Source organism: Hirundo rustica, chromosome 1 (assembly GCF_015227805.2).
Source record: "Hirundo rustica isolate bHirRus1 chromosome 1, bHirRus1.pri.v3, whole genome shotgun sequence".
Taxonomy (NCBI): Eukaryota; Metazoa; Chordata; class Aves; order Passeriformes; family Hirundinidae; genus Hirundo; species Hirundo rustica.
In genome coordinates, this window is record NC_053450.1 from 20,679,370 (window position 1) to 20,700,463 (window position 21,094).

General features: G+C 46.0%; 1 protein-coding gene across 1 annotated transcript; it reads left to right on the plus strand.

Annotated features, from left to right (window-relative positions):
- The first annotated feature begins 6 nt into the window (after positions 1-6).
- RRM2B (ribonucleotide reductase regulatory TP53 inducible subunit M2B) lies at positions 7-20,348 on the plus strand. Its single transcript, XM_040073066.2, has 9 exons — positions 7-91; positions 4,333-4,485; positions 6,042-6,158; positions 7,097-7,230; positions 8,806-8,900; positions 10,882-11,015; positions 16,320-16,424; positions 17,482-17,595; positions 18,069-20,348. Exons 1-9 carry the CDS (start codon positions 38-40, stop codon positions 18,219-18,221), a joined length of 1,059 nt encoding a protein of 352 aa, XP_039929000.1. The 5' UTR covers positions 7-37; the 3' UTR covers positions 18,222-20,348.
- Positions 20,349-21,094: the final 746 nt, after the last annotated feature.

Here is a 21,094-nt window from a genome sequence, read left to right on the forward strand (position 1 = left end):
CTCCGCCGCCGCCCCTCGCGGAGCGGTCCCGCCGGCCATGGGCGAGCGCCGGGGGCCGGCGGCGCTGCAGGAGGCGGCGGGCCCGGAGCGGGTAAGGCCGGGCGGGGCAGGGAGCGGGGCCGGGCCGGGGGCTCCGGGAGCGGCGCGGCCGCGGCAGCGCAGCTCTGCCCGGCCGGGCCCCGCGGCCTCCCCGCCCACCCGGGCGCTGCGCTGCTTCCCTGCCGGGCCGTGCCGGCCCGGGCCGCCCCGGGGGTCCCCGGGCACCGGGCACCTGCTGCTTCGGACAGCCCTGAACAGGGCACGGGCCCGTCTCCCCGCGCCCTTGTCCCGCCCGGGCTCGGCAGGGCCGGACCGCTCGGGCACCGCGGCCCCTGGGAGCGCTGGCAGCACCTGCGGGGGATGCGGGCCTCGGAGCGGAGGCCGCGGGCTCTGGGCTCTCCGCCCGTGCCGCCCCGGGGGTTCTGCGCCTGCTGGGGCCGGGAAGGTAGAGCTCGTTCTCTGCTCCGAGCTGCCATGGAGGCAGGTGTGGGTGTTTGTGATGTTCCTGGCTTCCCAGGTCCTGTGGACCTTGGGAGCATCTGAGTTAGTTCTGGTGTCTCCCCAGTATAACCGTGCTAGACCAGGCTGAGGTGTTCGAGGAGAAAGGATCATCGTGGCAGGGAAACCCTTGTGTCTCACCGGTATTCAAGTATCCAAAGCCAGGTGTGCCATGTTAAATACAAGTGTAAGAAACCCCTTACTGTTTGCTCCTGAACAGTGTGTGACGTGCTGTACCCGTAGTGGAGTGCGTGGTAGTCCTGTGATCCCCTCAAGCATGTGGAACCAGCAAGCGTTGTGCTCCTCCAAGCGTTGTGCTGAGGCGCTGTGCAGTGCGAGCCATCTCTCCCAGGAATGGTGATGATGGTCCTCGCAGTCTCACTGCTGGCTTGGCCTGTGCTGCCCAGGGCTGGCCTGAATGCTCTGGGAGTTCGTGGGATGCGCATGCAGCCTCTTACTAGGGTGCGTGAGGGTTCGTGGTCACATTGAGTATATGTTCCATATTACAGTGCTGGCTCTGCCAGCACCTTTAGCTTTTTCCCTTGGCTACAGCTGATGTAGGGCATGTAACTGTGATGCTTGCACATGTAGCCCAGCAGCTGTCGCTGTGGGGTGATGGTTGTATGTGTGTATATATGTTAATTATTTCCTAGTTTGCTGAATTTGAAATTAATGGAAGGTGTTTCAATGTCCCTAAGCAGTCTTTGTTGTCCATTTGGTTTATTGTTGTCACCAGAAGAGCTTGTCTCTCGCAGTTGCAGAATAACTGGGATAAGAGGACTGGAGTGTGTCCAGCAAAGGGCTGATGTTTAAGAGACTGCAGCATCTGTCATACAAAGAAAGGCCATGAGTGTTAGACTAGGGATATTGGTCACACACTGAAGTACAAGAGGTTGCATTTACATGTAAGAAAATGCTAAGGTGGTCAGATGCTGGCACAGGTTGCTCACAGAGGTTGTGTAGTCTCCATCCTTGGAGATACTGAAGCCTCATGTACCGCTGGGCAGTCTGCTCTGGTTGACCCTGCTGGAGCAGGGGTTAGCCTGTGCCCACGAGCTTCAGCTCTGTTATGTGTTTGGATCATGTTATCTGAACAGAACAAAGAGCATACACATTATAAACTGGGTGCCCTTTGTCATTATGGTGAGTGTTGACTGTTTTATGCACCATCATAGCATTAAGAAAAAGATCTGGGCTGCAGATTGAAGGTAGTGTTGACCTAGTGACTTCTGCCTTCTCCTGCCCCTCACACTCCTGCCAGAGCCTCCGAATCCAGGAAGGCGAAGCAGGGAATGCATTATGCTCATTCAGCATGAGGTGGTGACTGCTCAGAAGCCTCAGCAGTGATCAGAACGTGCCACTTACTTGAAACTGAGTTAGAGAAGATGGGACTGTCTTATAGCCACTAGCTGCCTGCCTGCCTTTTTTAAAGTTAAAAAAAAAAACCCAAACAACCAAAACCATCTATTTAATAAAATACTGCTACAGTTTTTAAAACCACAGGCCAGTCAGCCTCAGCTGAATCCCTGGAAAGATGATGGGATGGCTCATCCTGCAGTCCGTCTCTAGGCACATGGAAGACAAGACAGTCATCAGAAGTAGTCACCATGGATTCACCAAAGGGAACTCATGCTTAACCAATCTGATTACCTTCTGTCATGGGACAATTGGCTGAATAGACAAGGGAGAGCAGTGGATTTTGTGTATATGGGCTTTAGCCAGGCTTTTGCCAGTGTCTGCCATGGTATCCTCATAGGCAAGCTCAGAAAGCGTGAGCTGGATTGAGCACTGGCTGAATGGCAGAACTTGAAGGATTGTGGTCAGCATCACAGGGTCTGGTTTCAGGCCTGTCACTGGTTGTGTTGCCCAGGGTTCAGTGATGGGCCCAGTATTGTTTTTTTAATCCATCAGTGGCTCAGATGAAGGGGCAGATGCCTCCTCAGCGAGTTCACTGATGGCACAAAGCTGGGAGGAGCAGCCGATAGCCCAGAGGGCTGTGCAGCCCTTCAGAAGGACCTGGGCAGGCTGGAGAGGAATTGTCTGAAATTCAGCAAAGACAAATGCAGGTCCTGCAGCTGTGGAGGAATAACCTTGAGGACCAGCAGAGGATGGGGGTGACCTGCTGGAAAGCAGCTCTGCAGAGAAGGATCTGGGGTTCCTGGAGGACAACAAGCTGTCCATGAGCCAGCAGTGGCTGGGCTAACAGGGAAGCCTTTTGCAGTTTCCATTTTCAAAGATGTCAGCTGATGCAGAAGCAGATGGAGTTGTTGGCTGGGTGCCAGGCCTTGAGAAGGTGTGTGCTAAGACCAGGTGCTGAACCTGCCAAGCCCAAATTCTCCCAATTCCAGTGAGTTATTGTAACCACCTCTGTGTCCTGAGAAGTAAAAAAAAGTCTTCAACTCTCATGGCCTTCAGCAGAGACTCTGCAAGATGATGCTGGGAAATCTGCCTCATGTAATTGAGCAATATTTAAAAATATAATAAAGTGGTGGAATTGTAACCCAGAATGTGCTTCAGTGATGTATTCACTGTGCATCTGAGGTTTCTATGCCAGTTATGCAACGTGCATGTATGTTTGGGATATGTTTGTTTTTTTAAAATGTGAATGACATTATTTGTTTGAGAATATTTTCCAAATTGAAGTAAAGAAATGCTTTTTATTATGTGAGTAGTTACAAGCAGAATGGTGTTCAAAACCTTCAGATCCCCTTCTCTGCTGTATTCTATGTAACACCTTGTACACTGCCTGTGGTTAGTTATCCTCTAGAGCAGTGTCAGTGGGATCTTGGAACCAACCCAGAAAGATGTCCAGCTGGCTGAACTTCTGATCAGTGTGAGCCACCAGCCCTTCTGCAGAGGTTGCAGCGTGCTGTCCTGACAGCTCTTCACAGCAGCTGTTTCTAGTAGGTGCTTGGTGACAGGGATGCAAGGATTGATCCTGGGAGCAGATGTTCCCAGCCAGAGGTGAGGTGAAGGCCCTGCTCAGGTGCCCTCTCTGCTACTTCTCACTGGTCTGTTTCCTAAATATCAGCTGTCCCCACCTCCCCAGCTCGGCTGGACTGGAACTCTCTGAGGAAGAGCTGTACACAGATGTCCTCTGGGAGCCCACACAGAAGGATCAGTGTGGAGATGGGTGACTCCTGGCAGGGGTTTTCCTGCTGCCAGCTGCTGGAAGAGGCGTGTTAGCTTCGTATGGACACTCGAGGGAGAGCCTCCAGAGCAGCCTCCAGAGCCTGCGCTGTTGTGCGTGCTGCCCTCACAGATTGCACACAAACTTCTGTGCTGAGACTCCTGTGGCACAGGGCTGTCCTCTATCAATTGGGATCGGTTGCCTCGATCTCATGGCTGTCTTAAGGCAGTCCATCCAGGTCCTAATGGCTGATGTAAAGCAAATTACTGGGAGGTACCTGGGCAGTGAGTCTGGTGGAGCTGTGCTGGTTGCGGGCCGCAGCACCTCGCACGTATCTCCCCGTGTGTGGTAGCACAGTGGCTGATGTCTCCCAGGGCACATTTCCCCCCTGTGCTGCAGCAGGCTTTGTCTTTGGCACACAGGTGTCGGGCGCTTCCTGGCGCCGGCACAGCTGGGAGGGGGAGGTTGGTGTGAGCTGCGCTGAGGAGAGCCGGGCAGACGGGCGGTGCTGCAGGAGCAGGGATGGAGGGCGAGGGGACACCTACCCCAGGGGGCCAGGTGAGTGTCTGTATGACACGGGTGAACTTCAAACCGCACTTTTGGCATAGGGTGAGGAGGGGGAATAAATAGTGGTGACTTTGATCAGAACTGTGCTTAATTTTCAGAGCTCATTGAGTGCTGCTGAAAATGGCTCCGACCTTGATGAAGAGCCTCTACTCAGAAAAAATCACCGCCGGTTTGTCATCTTCCCCATCCAGTACCCGGACATATGGAAGATGTATAAGCAGGCTCAGGCCTCCTTTTGGACAGCAGAAGAGGTTAGTCTCGGGCCAGTGGGTGGCAAAAGGCAGTCAGACCACTGGGGTCTTGGTGCATCCTTCCTAGTTCTGCTGCTGGCTTCTGTGTTGCAAAGGTTGGAATTAATTGCATCAAACATCAGGTGCCAGCACCAAGCAGAACTCGCTTTATCGACAGTGGAAAGCAAGCTGCTTCCACAGGGTGATTCAGCAGAGCTGTTTTAGGTGCTTAGTTTAGGATGAGGTGGAATTGTGTCCTGGGTTGCTTCTCTGGTTATAGAGAAATCCTAGGTCAGATTGGTTTGATTTCTGGTCAGATAGTTGCAGGTTCAGAGACCACAGCACAATAGGAGCTAACTCTTTGCCCATGTAAGACGCTCTGGGAAATTGCATGCTGTTCTTTAATATTAGGTACCTAAGTTTCCAGACAGACAGTGCTAATCAGGGACACTTGATAAAAATGCATTTAGCTGACTCCTGATTGCCCTGGTGAGGTGCTTGCCCCGTGTTCCAGTGCAAGCTCTAAGTTCTTCCCCGAGGTTGCTGGTTAGCTGGACCTGAGCAGTGCTTGCTATGCTTGCAGCAGTGCCAGCCTCTGAACACTGCTCTGCTTTGGTGAGATCACCTTCCAGGGGAGCAGGGAGTTGAACAACCTGCCAGGTAGTTCAGCCCAAACCTTATGCACACTTTGCTCATTTGTGGGCAGTGGTCTGCAACTGCAGAGGAGTGAGAGGAAATCAAGGGTAGGCTCTAAACAGACCGGAAAGCATCATGGGATGATGAGGAGCAGCTCTTTGTGGAGGTGGTATTTCATTGCCTGCCTGGGCAGCTTGCTGCCCTGTTGCAGCAGATCTTCATTGAAACCATTAAAGAAAAAGCATTTGAACTCCTGCCTTAGCAGCATTTCCCTTTTACCATGTTACTGGTTCCTTCTTCCACTGTCCTGCCATCTGTGAGTCCTCTGCATTTTTCATAACTGACTCTACTTTAGTGCTGTTTTGGTTCAGAAATCCTACAAACAAACAAAAAAGGCCCATGTGAAGGAAGCTGTGGTTTTCTGTCATGGCTGGGGTTTGGTCTGATAGACAAGAGCAGTTGCACAGCATTTGCTCCATAACATTCTTTGATAACATGGAGGCTGAACACCTGCCAAAGGCAGAATTCCCCTCAGTCCATCTTTTGACAGGCTTGAGTATAGCTTTCTTGGAGCATCAGCATTTATTTCAAGTGAAGTTTAAGTGTCTCAGAATGAGCTCTGCTTACTGGTGCATGTTCATACTTGTGACAAAAAGATACTAAGGCTGTTCAAAGTCTCATTTATTTATTCAGTAGACACTGATTTTTATCCCAAATTGCAAAAGTGTAAACTGTGAAGCATGTTGTGTCTGTTGCAGAGAGAGACAGCAGTACTGCAGTTCTCTGTTGTCTTTTACAGTCATAAGTATTTAAATTCCCTACATGTAAAAATTTGAAAGCAAATACCAAAACTCTGCCTTGGTCACTTGACTGGGCTGCTTGTTTTTAGAGAATGACAAATGCAGAAGGACAATAATGTTTTCCTTTTTTCTTTTCATTAGGTTGATTTGTCAAAGGACCTTCCTCACTGGAACAAGCTAAAAGCAGATGAAAAATACTTTATCTCTCATGTTCTGGCGTTTTTTGCAGCCAGTGATGGAATTGTAAATGAAAACCTGGTGAGAAATACTTACAGAGGGCTTGAATACTTAGTCATGTTATTTTCTTATTAACTTTCAGTTTTGGCTTTTTCACATTGATTCATAGGTTTATTAAATGTGTACCTTTTTTCCTTTCCATCTCACCTTTGTCAAGTGGAACAAGCAGCTTGTTCATCTGGGAACAGTGTTTGACTTGAATTGGGTCAGCTGTGGTCATCAGGGCTGCAAATCACATCACTCTGGGACACTGTTTATAAGTTCAGGCCCTGCTTGGCTGTGGGATGTGCATTTCTGAATGAATTAACATAACCCCATATTTTCCCTGTACTCAAGTTAAGTGAAAAGTAAGGAATACAGACCATGGCTGTGCCATGTGTTCCTCATTTTGGTGAAATCTGTTTTGTTCTCACTGAACGGTATCCTAGAATCTCTTAGGGCTGCAGGGTATCCTAGAATCTCTTAGGGCTGCAGGTGGGTGCTGCTAAAAAGGTGGGGAATTGTTCCTGTTGATATCTGTTCTGGGCTGGAGAATATCTCATCACAGTTTGAGTGGTATCTGTCTGCAAATGCCCAGTTTAAATCTCAAATATTTGAATGTTTATAATATGTTGTATATCTGTTAATGTATTGTATGAACTTGCCTTATATCATGCTGTTTATATTTTTAATGGTGAACAAAAAGTCTGAAGCTTTGTTTAGTAGTGCATTACTTTACTGTTCTTCTCCTGTGTGTGTGTGCTCTCATGCTTCAGCATTTCATGTATTTACTTCTGGCTAGCTTGCTTTATTTTCCTCTGCACCATGACTATCCTGTTGACATCTGTGAACAAAGTAGGATTGAACTGTTCCCCTCCTGTCTCTGAAGCAGAGGTCTGTTGTCTCTCCTCTTGAGCTCAGAGTAGTGTCATGCAGGACTGTTTCATTGTACTCATTGCCATGCTTTCTGGTTTTGGTAGGTGGCACGTTTTAGTCAGGAGGTGCAGATCCCAGAAGCTCGTTGTTTCTATGGCTTTCAGATTCTCATTGAGAATATTCACTCAGAGATGTACAGCTTGCTCATAGACACCTACATCAAAGATCCCAAGAAAAGGTAAAACCTCTGGAGGTGTTACAAACCTGTGGGAAATCTGTCACTGAAGCCAGTGCCACTGTTGTAGGGCAGCATGGCAGCTGTCTCCTGTTTCATACTGTCTTTCTGGGGGAATTGGGGAAGGTTCCTTAAAACTTTCAAGGCCTGCACATATGACCCTTAAATTGGAGAGAAGTATTACTGACCGTGGCTTATTGTGGGAGTAGCAGAAGGTTAGTTAATGTTTGTATAAATCTTTTATTGCTGGAAGTGTAGAGTATGTAAAATTAAATTAAAGGTTAGATGAGCTCCTTGATGTTATTGTGCTCCTGCAGTGCTTGCTCTTACATCAGCAAAGGATCAGCCTGAGGAAGTTGAGTGCTCGTGATCAAAGTAGTGTTTTTAATATACAGCAATCGGTGTATTGCATCCTTTCAGCCTTTTTGTTGTCAGTGCTTTTTAATACAACTTGAACTGCTTATTTTTGAATGATTGAGTTCACCTTTTTTGTCTTAAGAACTTCCTTGTCCAAATGGCAATACATTTGAAAAGCAGCACTTTCCCTCAGAGACTCCACCATGGTAATGGTCAGGCAGAGCTTGCTTTCCCACGGTGCCATCCTGTGTCGGTGATGGTGAGAGGACTGCAAGGTTTCCTTTCAGGTGTTCAGCACAGGAACAGAGTTTGTGCACATAGGACTTGTCCAGTTCCTTTTGTGGGATTGGGCAAGGTGAGATTTTGCTCTATGGATAGTCTGAAGTAGCTGGCTTTGAGTCTGAGAGAGAGGCTGTGATCTGGTGGGTGAGCACTCCTGGGAGTCCACAGCTTGCCTCCCCTGAGCCCTTGGGGATGTTGCTTTCTGTACATTTGCCTCCCTCTGCCCCTCCTGTCACAGATCACATCGTGGTTTAGCCTGGAAGGCAGCTCACTCACTGCCTGACCCTGCTCAGTGGGGTGGGAGAGAACTGGGGAGAAAAGTAAAACTGGTGGTTTGAGGTAAAGGCAGTTGGATAGGACAGAAAAGGAAAACAACAACAATAATAATACAAAATAATACTGATGAATAATAACACAAACCAAGTGATGCCCCGTGCAGTTTCTCACTGCCTGCTGACTGATACCCCGCCAGTTCCCAAGAAGTGGCCCCTGGGCAGCCTTCTCCTGGTTTATATTCTGAGCATGACATTGTATGGAATATCCCTTTGGCCACTTGGGGTCTGCTGTCCTGGCTGGGTCCCCTCCCAGCTTCCTGTTCCCCCCAACCTGCTCACTGGTGGGGTGGGGTTAGAAGCTGTAGAGTCCTGGACTTCATGTAACCACTGCTTAGCAACAACTAAAACATCAGTATGTTAGCAACATAATTCTCATTCTAAATATAAAACACAGCACTGTACCAGCAACTAGGAAGAAAATGAACTCTATCTGAGACAAGAGCAGGACAGATCGTCCCCTCTTTGGGGTGGGAATGGTCTCTGCCTTGGGTTAGTTCACAGCCTTGCATAATGGAATCCTCTGTCTGGTGGAGCTGGAAGGGACAACCGGGGCAGATTTACATAAATCACTATTTTGATGTTTTGCCTCCATTTTCTTCCATAGGGATTTCTTATTTAATGCTATTGAAACAATGCCTTGTGTTAAGAAAAAAGCAGACTGGGCTCTGAAGTGGATTGAAGACCGAGAATCCACTTTTGGTGCGTAGCTTTTTAAAATCTTGTTTCTATTGCATATCACAAACTGACCTTCTTTGAGTAAGCTGCACCCCTGGAACATGAAATTAAATTTTCCACAGATGTGGGGACTTCTGGGTCTCTGGTTTAACTTAAGAACTAGAAGTAACTTCTGGTGAGCTTGTATGTTTTTATCTTCAGCTAAAGAAATATAGTAAAGGCAGTACCCCCTGAAATCATGTTATGGAAAATGCCTTTTTTTTTTCTTTTCTTTTCTTTTTTTTTTTTTTTTTTTTTTTTTTTGTCTTTATGCTGAATAACACTGTTTCCTCAGTTTTTGCTTGTAGACCTTATATTCTATTTCTTGTAGTTGGTTCTTATTTTGTACTCAGTGTTCAGAACTGGGCAGCTGAAGTCTTGCAAGTCCAGGTGTTTTTTGTGTTCATGTTCCTATAGAGAAATCCATGGGGTTTTTTTGTAACTTTGTAACTGAGCCTGGACGAAAAAGATTCAAGAACCATCTATTTCTGGTGGTTTTGGTTTGCTGCTGAGACCAGGTTTCTAGTTTTTGTATCTCCTTTAAGAGCTGGGACAGTGGCTCAGCTTCCATCACCGTGGTGCAGGGTGTCCTTAGCAGTGTTCTGCATTCTTACAGATTTTGAAGGGTTTGCTGTAGCTGAAATGCATAATGGATGCACTCTGGTGAATTTTTAAAAGCAAACATCCTCTATATTTTGAGAAAGTATAGGAGATGGAGAGATTCAGCCTGGTGAACAAAATAAATCTGAACATCATTCTTTTGCAGCATCTGTTCACAGCTCTTGTTTGAGAGAGGTTCTTTTTTGTAGCTGTACATTGTTCTGTCCTGGAGCTCCCACTGCCTTCCCAGTGTGGCTTTGCTTGCTGTGTGAGGAGCCCCTTCATCATGCCTTTATTTGGCTCCCAGCAGTGTGGGGTGTGCCAGGAATCAGAAGGTTCCCTAACTCAAAAAGCAGTGTACCCCTTACTCCCTGCCCCCAAACTTCATGCATTTTATCCAAATTCTTCTGCTTCATTAAACCTGTATTTTATAAGCAGCCTTTCTCCATTCCTTTACAGAAGTAACCCATGAGATTTTTAGTCTTGCCAGAAAAATTGTTTGCTTACTAACTTCAGTGATACTTGCAAGTTGGTATTGCTCTCTGTGCTTTTTTCCTAATTTGAATTTCTTCAGATGAGCCAGAGATTGGCATTTGTATCTCAGACAGGAAGTGGGACATCTGGCTACTTTGGGTTATTTTTTAAGCAAAATTCTGTGCAGTTCTTATTGGGAAAAGGCACCAGAACTTAATGCTAAAGCTCCTCATGTTAGAACATACACAGTGAGGCTGTGGAGTTGTTTGAAGTAGTGTATCTGGAATGTGGCTTCACTAGTCAGATGGTCTTGTAGTCTGAAGAAGTACATGCCTGTAGAGAACAGGGAGAACTGGCACCAATAGTGCTTTGCTTTCCTTGGATTAAAGGTGGGATAACACAAATAGTAATTTGTGTCTTGACTTAATGTTCTGTAGTCTTTCACTCTTGTAAGAATACGGTTTTATGTAGATTCCCAACAGGAAGAAATTGTGGTTTAGGGTTTTTGTCTAGTTTATTAAGAGATTGGCCCTTTTCTCAGTTTTGGCTGTCAGTTACACAGCTGCTTTCCTGCCTCTCAGGGGAAAGAGATAATGGAGTAGTAATGTCTTGGCCACTTTAGGCAATTAAATTCTTTTGCTTCTGACCTGTGGCAGTTTGTGTGGGTGCCCTGGTTCTTCAGTTCTGATGGGGTTGCCTATGGCTGAGTGCTGTGGGGTGTGTAGACCCTCCGTGCATCAGGATCTGCTGACAGATGTGGTCAAAGACAGCATCTGGTGCTGCAAAGGGGATTGCTCCTCTCCAGCATCCCTCTGTCTGATGGAGATGGTGCATCTTGCTGATGAGCAATACAGCAGTTTGTGTCTAACAAAAAATGTGTTATGTTAAACAGGTGAGAGAGTGGTTGCCTTTGCTGCAGTGGAAGGCATCTTCTTTTCGGGTTCCTTTGCTGCTATATTTTGGCTGAAGAAGAGAGGCCTGATGCCTGGATTGACTTTCTCCAATGAACTTATTAGCAGAGATGAGGTAATCTGGCATGTCCTATACACTATTTGGTGAAGAAAAGGGAGTTTCCAGGGGAGGGGCAGAATTATATTCAAGAAGAACCCATAGTCTTGACTGGGGAAGGGGAAAGAAACAGACTTTTTCTGATAATTACAGAATCATAGAATCATTTAGATTGGAAAAGACCTTTAAGATCACCAAATAAAACTGTTAACCTGCCACTGCCAAGTTCACCCCTAAACCTAACCCTAAGGTGGCCCTAAGTGCCACATTCATCTGTCTTTTAAATACCTTCAGGGATGGTGACTCAACCACTTCCCTGGACAGACTATTCTGATGGTTGACAGCAATTTCCATGAAGTTTTTTATAATATCCAATCTAATCCCCTGCTTGATGCAACTTCAGGCTATTTCCTCTTGTCCTGTTGCTTGGGAGAAGAGACAGACCCACAGCTCACCACAGCCTCTCTCAGGTAGTTGTAGAGAGCTCAGGTCTCCCCTGAACCTCCTTTTCTCCTGCTTAAGCACCCTCATGATCCTCCTCAGACTGGTGCTCCAGACCCTGCACTAACTTTGTTGCCCTTCCCTGGACATGCTACACCACCTCAATGTCCTTCTTTTAGTGAGGGGCCTAAAACTGAACACAGGATTCGAGAAACGACCTCACCAGTGCCGAGTACAGGGGGACAGTCACTGCCCTGGTCCTTTTGCCATGCTATTCCTGGCACAAGCCAGGTGCTTCTTGGTCACCTGGGCACACGCTGGCTCATGTTCAGCCGCTCTCAGCCAGCACCCCCTGGTCCTTCTCCCATGGGCTGCTTTCCAGCCACTCTGCCCAAGTCTGTAGCAGTTCCTGGGATTGTTGTGGCACAAGTGCAGGACCTGGCCGTTTGGCCTTGTGGGACCTCATACCATTTTCTTCAGTCCACTGATCCAGCCTGTCCGGATCTCTCTGCCTTCCTAGACTCCAGCAGATCAACATTCATACCAAACTTGGTGTCTTCTGCAAACTGACTGAGGCTCCACTCAATGCACTTTACCACTGATAAAGATAATAAACAGGACTGGCCACTGGGACCAGTAATTTTTATATATATATATATATGTAACATAACTGAGCCATGGGGAACACCACCTGTGGCCAGCCACCAACTGAATTTAATTCTCACCACTTTTTTTGGCCTGGCCATCCAGCCAGTTTTATGCCCAGCAAACAGCAGTGATGAACTTAAAGCTTGGGTGCCACTGGGCCCGTCAGCAGAAATTCCTGTTTTTAAAGGGAGTAAACATAAATACTGTTGTCATAATTGTGATTTAACCCCAGCCAGCAATCAAGCCACATGCAACCACTCTCTCACTTCCCCACCAGTAGGATCAGGGAGAGAATCTGAAGGGTAAAAAGCTAGAAAACTTGTGGGCTGATATGAAGACAGTTTAATAGGGAAGTCAAAAGTCACACACACACACACGAATCAAGACAAGGAATTAATTCAGTGTTTTCCGTGGGCAGGCAGGTGTTCAGCCATCTCCAGGAGAGCAGTGCCATCAAGTGCCACAGCGACTTGGAAGGCAAATGACATTACTCCAAATGTCCCCCCCTTCTTCCTTCTTTCCCCCACTTTATATCCTGAATGTCACATGGTCTGGAATATCCCTTTGGTCAGTTTGGGTCACCTGTCCCAGCTCAGGACAGGTGTTGAGTCTCCTCCTAACCTCCCCTGCCCCCCCAGCTTCCTCACCAGGGTGGCAGTGTGAGAAGGAGAAAAAGCCTTGGCTCTGTGTAAGCCCCGCTCAGCAACAGCAAAAACATCTCTGTATGATCAACCCTGTGTTCAGCACAAATCCAAATCATAGCCCCATACTGTACTTGAAGAAAACCAACCCTACCCAAAACAGCGCACCAATGTGTATAATATTATCTAGAAGATGGAATTTTTAGACTGAAGGGAATGTTTGTTTTTCTGTGAAGGGAAACAAAGGCCCAACTGCTCAAGGAATGGGGTGGAGTTGCATGGTCCCCAGCTGCAGGGGGGCTGGCTGGAGCAGGCATCTGGATAATGTGTGATTCTGAGACTTGCTGTGCCTCAGCTGCTTCAGGCAGGTTCTGGTGGGCTCCAAATGCCACTCCTCACCTGCTCCTGGTTTTGGGTCCCAGAGCTTGAAGACAGCTGCTTTCATCCATCACTGAGGCAGCTGTGGCAGGTTGCTGCAGAAGCAGAAGATACCACTCCTCTCCATGGTCTTGTGTTGCTGCACAGCTATAGAATCTCCTGGGAGGGGGCAACTACAGATCTGCCTTTGAGGAGAGTGCTTCTTAATGTAAGATGTGAGGTGTCTGAGGGGCTGCATGTCAGCACACCAAATATGACAGACCATGTGTCTACAAGTGCCCCTTCTTTTCACTGCTTCCTTCCTTTCTTTTTACTTGTTCCCTGCAAGTTGGCAGCTGTTGTTTATTGCTAGGGACTGTGCACAACGCTACTTACTGTCAGCACTGAAAAAGTAGAAAGACTAGCTTTGTATGCAGCATAAACATGCTAGTGGTTGTAACTTAGCAGAGTTGTTCTTAATGTGTAAAGAGCTTTTTTATAATGGAAGTAATTTTCATGGGTTAGATAAATTGCTCTGAACTGAGACATCTTAGGATATGTCTTTAAAAGACACTTCTGAAGAAGGTGATATGATGAAAAGGAAAGGAAAAACAAATAGCTCTTCAGCCTTTGCCTTCCATGTGTCTTCTGTGAGTCATCATGAACTGATCCATTTGGATGAGGCAGGATTTGTTTGTTACAAGGATCACTTGCAGGTGTGTGAATGTAACTGCACTTCTCTGCAGAGTCAAGCACCAAAAGGCTAAAGTTTTATTGAGCTCTTCTGGCATAATTCCAACTGCAGTGTTGTTGCAAAAGTTAAAGGTGGTGCACAGAGCACCTGCATTGAAACCCAGTGGCAGTAAACAAAATCCACAGTGGAAAACTACAAACTGTTTTTTGATGCACCTGGACAGATAACTGATTAACGCTCTGTGTGGTTTTTTTAGCTGCTGACTCTTTTCCCAGGCTGTTCTTGAGCTGGTGCATCTCTGATACTTAAAGGTGCAAAGCTGGTGGGAGCACCAGTCAGCAGAGCACACCGGTTCATGGGAGAAGCCAGGCATGTCCTGCATCCTGCTGGTGCGTGTTGCCCTGGATAATACCATAGGAGGCCTTGCAGCAGGCAGCTACTGCGATCACTAGAGGGGGGGATATTTCCCAAATTATGCTATTTCAGAACTGTTTCATGAGCTTAATCACAAGGATTTTATTGCCTTTCCAAAAAGGTTTTCACAGAGTCACAGAATTTTTAGGGTCGGAAGTGTCCTCTGGATATTCATCCTTTCCAACCGCCCTGCCAGGCAGGGTCACCTGAAGCAGGCGACACAGGAACGCGTCCAGGTGGGTTTGGAATGTCTCCAGAGAGGGACACTCTCCAGCCTCCCTGTTCCACTGCTCTGTCACGCTCAATGTAAAGGAATTCTTCCTCATGTTGAGGTGAAACTTCTTGTGTTTTAGTTTACAGCCATTGCTCCTCATCTTGCTGGGCACCACTGAAAAGAGTCTGGCACCATCCTCTTGGCACCTACCTGTCCTGGCTTCAGCCAAAGACAGGGTTAATTTTTTGCAGTAGCTGTGAGGGGGTAGAGCCTGGAGCTGTGTGGGCACGGCTAGGACCCTAATGTTACTGGGTACCATCTCAGGGCATTAACAGGGGTGGGGAAAAGGGACCCCCCCCTCTTGCTTTTGAGAAGGGTGTTCCTTCCATTGGGAAAAAATGTAATAGGGAGGAGTAGGTGGGTATTTGCCATGGGCTTTCCATCTAAATAGCTTCTTTGTCTTACACACTTTGTTGTTCATGTTGCTGTGACTGTTCTTTTTGTTATCTCGTATTTTCCAGTAAGCTGTTCTTACCCATCCGTGTGCCTCCATCTGCAGAGCAGGAAAGGGCAAGGGGGAGCCAGGAGTGTCTTGGTGGGGGCAGGGAGCAAGCAGTGAGCATCTGGTTTGGGACAGTCTTGGTGGAGGTACTGAACTGGGGAAGTACTATTCCTAAACCACAACACCTCTGAGATAATTATATGCATTAATGAGATACCCTCTCAGTGTTCTCGTCTCCAGACTAAACAGGCCCGCTCCTGCAGTCTCTCTTCATAAAATGCATCATTTTTGTGACCTCTGCTGGACCCTCTCCAGTGGCTCCTTGTCTCTTTCGTACTGAGGATCTCAGAACTGGACACAACAGTCCAGATGTGACTTCACCAGGGATGGGCAGAAAGAGAGGATCCTCTCCCTTGGCCACACCCTTCCCAATGCACCCTGAGATACCCTTGGCCCTTCTGATCACAAGGGCACTGCTGGCTCAGTCAACTTGTTACCCACTAAGGCTGCCAGGTCTTTTGCAGCAGAACAGCTCTCTAGTAGATCAGCCTCCAGGTTTTGTTTTGACCCTTGTTAATGATAATATTGGATTGTCTTGTCGACCATAATCTGCCAAAATCTTTCTGATTGATTTTCAATCTGGATATGCCCTCTTGGTGTTTATTGGCTGCAATCACCACCTTGCAGTTGAGAGGAGAGATGGTAGTACAGCGCTCCTTTAGTCTGGCAGTGGTAGGTAAGGCTGAAGCCAGACCATCAAGCTGTACTGAGGCAAGTCCAAGAGAAGCTGAGGCTCCTCTTGGAGCAGCTATCTGGGTTTGCTCATCTCCTGATGTTTTCTTACATTGGTGGGAGACCTTTCTGGAAGTCCTGGAAAGGAGCACAGGCTCTGTGTTGGATAGCTAGGTGAAACAAGAAGGGGAGTTTAGTTGGAGCAGAGATGATTTGTTTGTCTTGGATTTGGTGACTTTAATCTGATTCTGCCTTTCTGAAAATGCTCGTGGGAGAAGCAAAGGAAGAAATGCTACTGAAAGAATTTAAATTGAGCATCTCAAAGCAAAGAGCAGGTAAAGAGCCTGTTTTAACTCCAAAGTAGTTTTGCAGGTCTTGATGTAGAAGTCTTTCAGCAGAATCATCCCTGACAGGAGGTGGAGACCATCAAGGCTCTGTGTAGGATCACTCACAGTAGAGCAGCCCTCAGAAAAATTTTATCTGAGAAACATGTATGCTGAACATTATTTTGGCATAGGTGGCATGTGTTATATTTGTTACTGGATTGTAAACTACAAATCTACACTACTTGTGAAAACATGAAGACTTTCATAAAAGCAGGAGGCTGGGAAACTTCAGTCCAGATGAGATATGTGGAAGAGGAGAAACTGACTGTTTTTTCATTGTTCTCTTATTTCAGGGTCTACACTGTGATTTTGCTTGTCTAATGTTCCATTATTTAGTGAACAGACCATCAGAAGAGCGAGTCCGTGAGATCATCGTTAATGCTGTAGAAATTGAGCAGGTAATCCCGGCTGTGACAACATTGTGGGCAGCACAGGCTCGGTCTGAGGTGTGAAAATAAATAAATTTCTAAATTCTGTGATTCCATGTTGATACTTGGTTCAGGCTGATGCATTATACCATTCTTTCCCTCTTCTTGATGGTGACAATAAGGGTCAGAGATTTTATGTTTCAGATGTCAAGCAACTGGATGGAGGTGAAGCTGGCAGCTGTTTTTCTCCTTTATGAGAGAAAGGATGAAAAGCTGTCTTATTTGATATTAAATAGAATAGTTCCAGTTGGAAGTGACCTACAGTGATCATCTAGTCCAACTGCAGCTGTCTCTTAGAGTGGAGTTTGTTTACATTTGTCCTTTCAGGATCTTTGTCTCTCCCTATTGTATTCACATCTCTGCTTGTCCTCAGGAGAAGGCAAGGTCTGTTCATGAGTATCATGCTGTCTTCTGGCTTTTCCTGAGGTTGGTCAGTTTCTTTCATGTGAAGTGCTGTCCTTCTGCAGACACAAGTTTCTGCATGGCTGAGTGTTTGGCAGGATTTTAGTCTAGTTTTCTTTGCTGTCCTCTGACTACTGCAATGATGACAAATGCTCCTGCTTTGTTTCACAACACTGACAGGTATACATTGGTGCCTAAACATATAAATGACTGGGTTCGGCACTCAAATATATCACTGCCCTCTATTCTGTCATTCTGTAGGGGCTGGAAGCCAGGAAAACTGGTGATTTCTTGATCTATTCCTGCTCCCACTAGTATGGGCTGTAGGTTTATTGAATTTGGAGCTTAAGCTTACGCTGGGGAGTTGGAGAAAGGCAGATTAGAGGGGCAGTGATAAAAATATTGTGCCTTTTCCAGAGTAACAGGCTAAAAATAAAGGAAGATACAAACAGTTACTGAAAACAGAAAATAATTGTTGAATTTAGTAATGCAAGTTATTTATTCAGACAACTTCCTGGGGAGCCTGGAATATCACAAAGTATGTTATGGTGAAACACAGGTGTCTTCTCTCCTTTTTCTTCTTAAATTTCATTTCTCTAAATGTCATCTGTATTTTAACTTGTAGGAGTTTCTAACTGAGGCTTTACCTGTGGGTCTGATTGGAATGAATTGCACCTTGATGAAACAATACATTGAATTTGTTGCAGACCGACTGCTAATGGAGCTTGGGTTCTCAAAGGTGAGAGATGCAATTGCCCCAAATGCTGGCCTGCCTGTGCAGCCCAGGAGATCTCTCAGCACAAAGCATTCCCTTGTCATGCCAGAGAGCAGGTCATATGTAGCACATGGATTTCCTGTGAGTGACCGCTGAAACCACAGCATTCATACCTATGCTTCACTGTAAAAGAGCAAGAACAACTCAGGCCTTTGTTTCCCTTCAGCTGCTCAGCAGGTTTGCAATGGGAAACGTAAGCTGTGCTCAGATGCTGCAGTGCTTCAAGAACAACAAGCACCTTGCAGAAGTGAATTTCACCACAGACCAAACTCCTGGGGGTGGCAGTATTGAATGTGCTTAGCTCGGTGTCCATAGATCCTACAGGATACTGCAGCTAGAGGTGGTCTAGTTTGAAAGAGTTTGACAGTTTTGTTTGCTGTGGGGTTTTTAAGGCATTATTTCCCTGTCAGAATCACCAGTGTGTTTTCCTTCCCCAGGTCTTTCATGCAGAAAATCCTTTTGATTTCATGGAGAATATTTCTCTGGAAGGAAAAACAAATTTCTTTGAGAAGCGGGTTTCAGAATATCAACGTTTTGCTGTTATGGCAGAAACAATGGACAATGTCTTCACTCTGGATGCAGATTTTTGACAAACTGGCAAATGAACGGTTTCCCTCTCCTCATCTCCCTTTATGCTGTGAAGTTGACTTAAATTCCTCTCATGGAAATCAGTCTACTGGGATATTTTCCTGCGTTTTCATGTTGTTTCTCAGAGGAGTAAATATATTTCTCTCTGTGTCACTTGGAAAAAAAGGGGGTCATTTGTAAAACATTTATATGGCTTTGTAAAAGGATGGCCTTTTTAAGATTCCCTTGACTCATCCGCTGTTAGTGCTGTCTTTAAAAATGACATGGATAGTACTGCTTTTTAAAGACTTTGCTACTGTTTTAAGAAAACTGCATATTTACCTCATGTTACGGTATTTTAATCTGAAAACCATATGAGGTATTCCTCCATGTAAAAACATTGCTATAAATTATTTTCCTGTTTTTTGTTTTCGTGTTTATAGATTTAGTCTAGAGTAAAAGCTCTTCTGTTTCATCCTGTTGCAGATACAGTAATAATTGAATGTGGGAAGACCCTAATGAGGTCTGAACTATAGAATATTATTAAACCCCAGAATTAAGTGAAATCTCCCCACTAACCTGGATTCTGCCTGAAACAAATTTTACTCTGTCTGGAAAACTGATGGGTATTGTAGGCATTTAATTAAAATCCATGTGATTCTTGTCTTACAGCTGTTACTGAACAGCTCAGTGGACTTTGGTCCTTGAAAAGGCTCACCTGTTAACAGTGGAGAAAAACCACATCCTGTAGTTCTTTGGCTTGAGCTGCCTGTTTTTCCTTGCTTCACTGATCAAGTGCCTTATTGAGCAGTCTGCAGTTGTGTTTGTAATCATCTGGCACTGAAACAGCCAGCTCTGGGTGTTGTCCATCTCTCCCTTTTGTGCTGGGTGGTTTGATATTTTCCTGTTCTTGGTCGCACTTGTGCATCAAACAAGTGAGAAGATGTCATTCCAAGGGATTATTCCTTGAGGTGCTACAGACTACACAGGCTGTAAGGAAGCACCCAATAACCCATGAAGGTACATCAAGCTGTGTGTTTGATGTGACTCATTGGAAGCATTGTCCCAGAAGAGCTTTTGAAAGAAGGTACTAAACATTTCAAAAACAAACCCATAAGTAGTATGGAGTAGCAGCATCTTACAAAGGACTGTTTGGTTTTTGATTGTGTGCCTGAAAACTGTAATTTTTTGATACCACACACAGAGAATGGAGCTATTGAAGAGTGGCTAACGTGCTGCAGTGATACTTGGGGTGGAAGGGATGCTCTTCAGCTGTACCTGATTTTTCTGCAAATAGATAGGCTCTTTTTTTTCCAAGATGAAGTGAGTGTACAAGAGCTAGACAAAGGGTTCTGCTTTATTAAACCCAAACATTTTTCATAGTGTTCAGCATTTTGTGAAAGAGCTTTTGTAAGTCTTACTATTGCAAACATCTTATGCTGCTTTTGGTTTACGTGGCATGAGCTGAACTGACAGCCCAGGGTTATCAGTGATGGGGTGGTGTAAGTTATTTCCCTGCCAGCCCAGATCAGCCATAGTCCTGGGTACCTGAGTTCTGTGAAACAGGTCCCCTGCCTTAGCATAGTTCCTAGTGGAGAGCTGTCCCAGCGGTAAAAATAAGCAGCAAAATTGACTCTGTTTTTTTAGTCTCTATAAAAGATCAGGAGTATGTACTGAGCATGGAAAACAGTGTTTTTTTTCCTGGAGAAGAGCCTGTATCATTTGACATAAGGCACTTGGAAGAGGGCAGAGGGGAACATTGAGAGTACAGAGAAAAGCTGGAACTGGTGGCCCTCACTAACATCCTGGAACTGCAAGAGAACTGGACTCAGAGGGAAAACCCAGCTCCTTTTGGAAATACTGAGTTGATAGGGGAAAAAGTGAAAATACTGTAAATTACTCTGTTCTTGGAGTAATGGAGCCTATTATGTCACTGAAGGTACTAAATAGCATTTATTTTGAGTCTTGTAAATTATGATGAGAGTATAGTGAGTATTCTAATATGAAACTGCAATGTGCTCAGGTTCTGTAAATGTATATGAGATACCAAAGTCTGGTACAACGGCTCCCACTCAATTTTTGTGTAAAATATGTATGTAGTTTCAATAAAATTTGAGTGTGGGGAAGCCCATGCCTTCATTTACAAGTTACATGCTTCCTTGTGAAATCCAAAGTGATAAAATTGGGATGTGACAGAGTAAGTCAGTATTCACAGTTTTGGGTTGTGGGAGAAAGTTACGAGTGCTCCATATATTGTCTTGCACTTTTTGGAGCTCTTGACTTGCTCTTTCTTGTTCCTGGAAATAGGTTTTGCAATCTAGTGAGCAAGCCAAGTGGGTTTGATGTTGGTTTGGTTTGGTTTTAATTGGGATTTCCTGGTACAAAGAGAAATCTCCTGGGTGTCTGTAAGAATCAATGAAGAAACACTCCAAAAATGTATTGTCAGTGGGTGGTGCCTGATTTATCAAGGGCACCATGCCCTTGGGGCAGGCATCCTGACTGCCTGACGGCATCGTGGGGTTCAGGCCCTGAGCTGGGGCCTGCCTGAAGCCAAGCACTGGGTCTGGGCTGGCACAGCTTCACAGCTGCTTGTGTATGCATCCTCAGGGCTGTCATTTCAAGTCTTGTCCCTGCACCCCTTTGTACCTCTGAGACAGGCATGAAGGGCAGAAGGTGCCTTCTTCCACCCGTGCTGGGCACTGGGCAGAAACCCAGTGGATCTCTGAGGGCTCTGTGTCTCATGCTGTGGCCATCAAGCTTAAAAAAGCCTGATGGGTGAGTGTGTGGGAGAGGTGTGAAGCATCTCTTCAGAACACGTTTTGTGTGCTCAGAATTGGAATAAGGCTGGTGTGTGACTTCACTACAGCCAGTGCGACAGAGAAGGTGCTTCCTGGAG

Bases quoted from the DNA above. Each gene is read 5' to 3' on its own strand.
- RRM2B (XM_040073066.2), top strand. From the start codon at position 38: ATGGGCGAGCGCCGGGGGCCGGCGGCGCTGCAGGAGGCGGCGGGCCCG. The intron at 6,159-7,096 runs GTGAGAAATACT...TGGTTTTGGTAG, and splicing joins GAATTGTAAATGAAAACCTG to GTGGCACGTTTTAGTCAGGA. The intron at 8,901-10,881 runs GTGCGTAGCTTT...TATGTTAAACAG, and splicing joins AGACCGAGAATCCACTTTTG to GTGAGAGAGTGGTTGCCTTT.